General features: G+C 72.9%; 1 protein-coding gene across 1 annotated transcript in view; it reads left to right on the forward strand.

Annotated features, from left to right (window-relative positions):
* Window positions 1–211: 211 nt before the first annotated feature.
* Window positions 212–365, forward strand: part of CDK13 (cyclin dependent kinase 13) — a 114,750-nt gene continuing 114,596 nt past the window's right edge. The window contains exon 1 of the mRNA XM_007462849.1: window positions 212–363. Within this exon, the coding sequence (XP_007462911.1) occupies window positions 212–363 (152 nt within the window). The remainder of the gene's footprint in view (window positions 364–365) is intronic.

Below are 365 nucleotides of genomic sequence, written 5' to 3' on the forward strand. Positions count from 1 at the left end.
GCCCGGAGGCCGCTGCGTACCCCACTGTGATCTGGAACCCAGGGACCCGAGTCCCGACCCGGATTATCGTGGCGCGTCTCCCGGCCGGCCCTGGTGCTCGGTGTCCCTCCGCCACCGCCGCCGCCGTTCCCGTTTCCGGCGGGGGAGATGGCCAGGATCTGACCCGGGAGGAGGCCGCACCCGCGCCGCGCTCTGCGGCGGGCTCTAGGCGATGCCGAGCAGCTCGGACACGGCGCTGGGGGGAGGCGGGGGCTTGAGCTGGGCGGAGAAGAAGTTGGAGGAACGCCGCAAGCGGAGGCGATTCCTGTCCCCTCAGCAGCCGCCGCTGCTGTTGCCGCTCCTGCAGCCGCAGCTCCTGCAACCGC

The sequence above is a fragment of the Lipotes vexillifer genome, unplaced genomic scaffold (assembly GCF_000442215.2).
Source record: "Lipotes vexillifer unplaced genomic scaffold, Lipotes_vexillifer_v1.1 scaffold548, whole genome shotgun sequence".
Taxonomy (NCBI): Eukaryota; Metazoa; Chordata; class Mammalia; order Artiodactyla; family Lipotidae; genus Lipotes; species Lipotes vexillifer.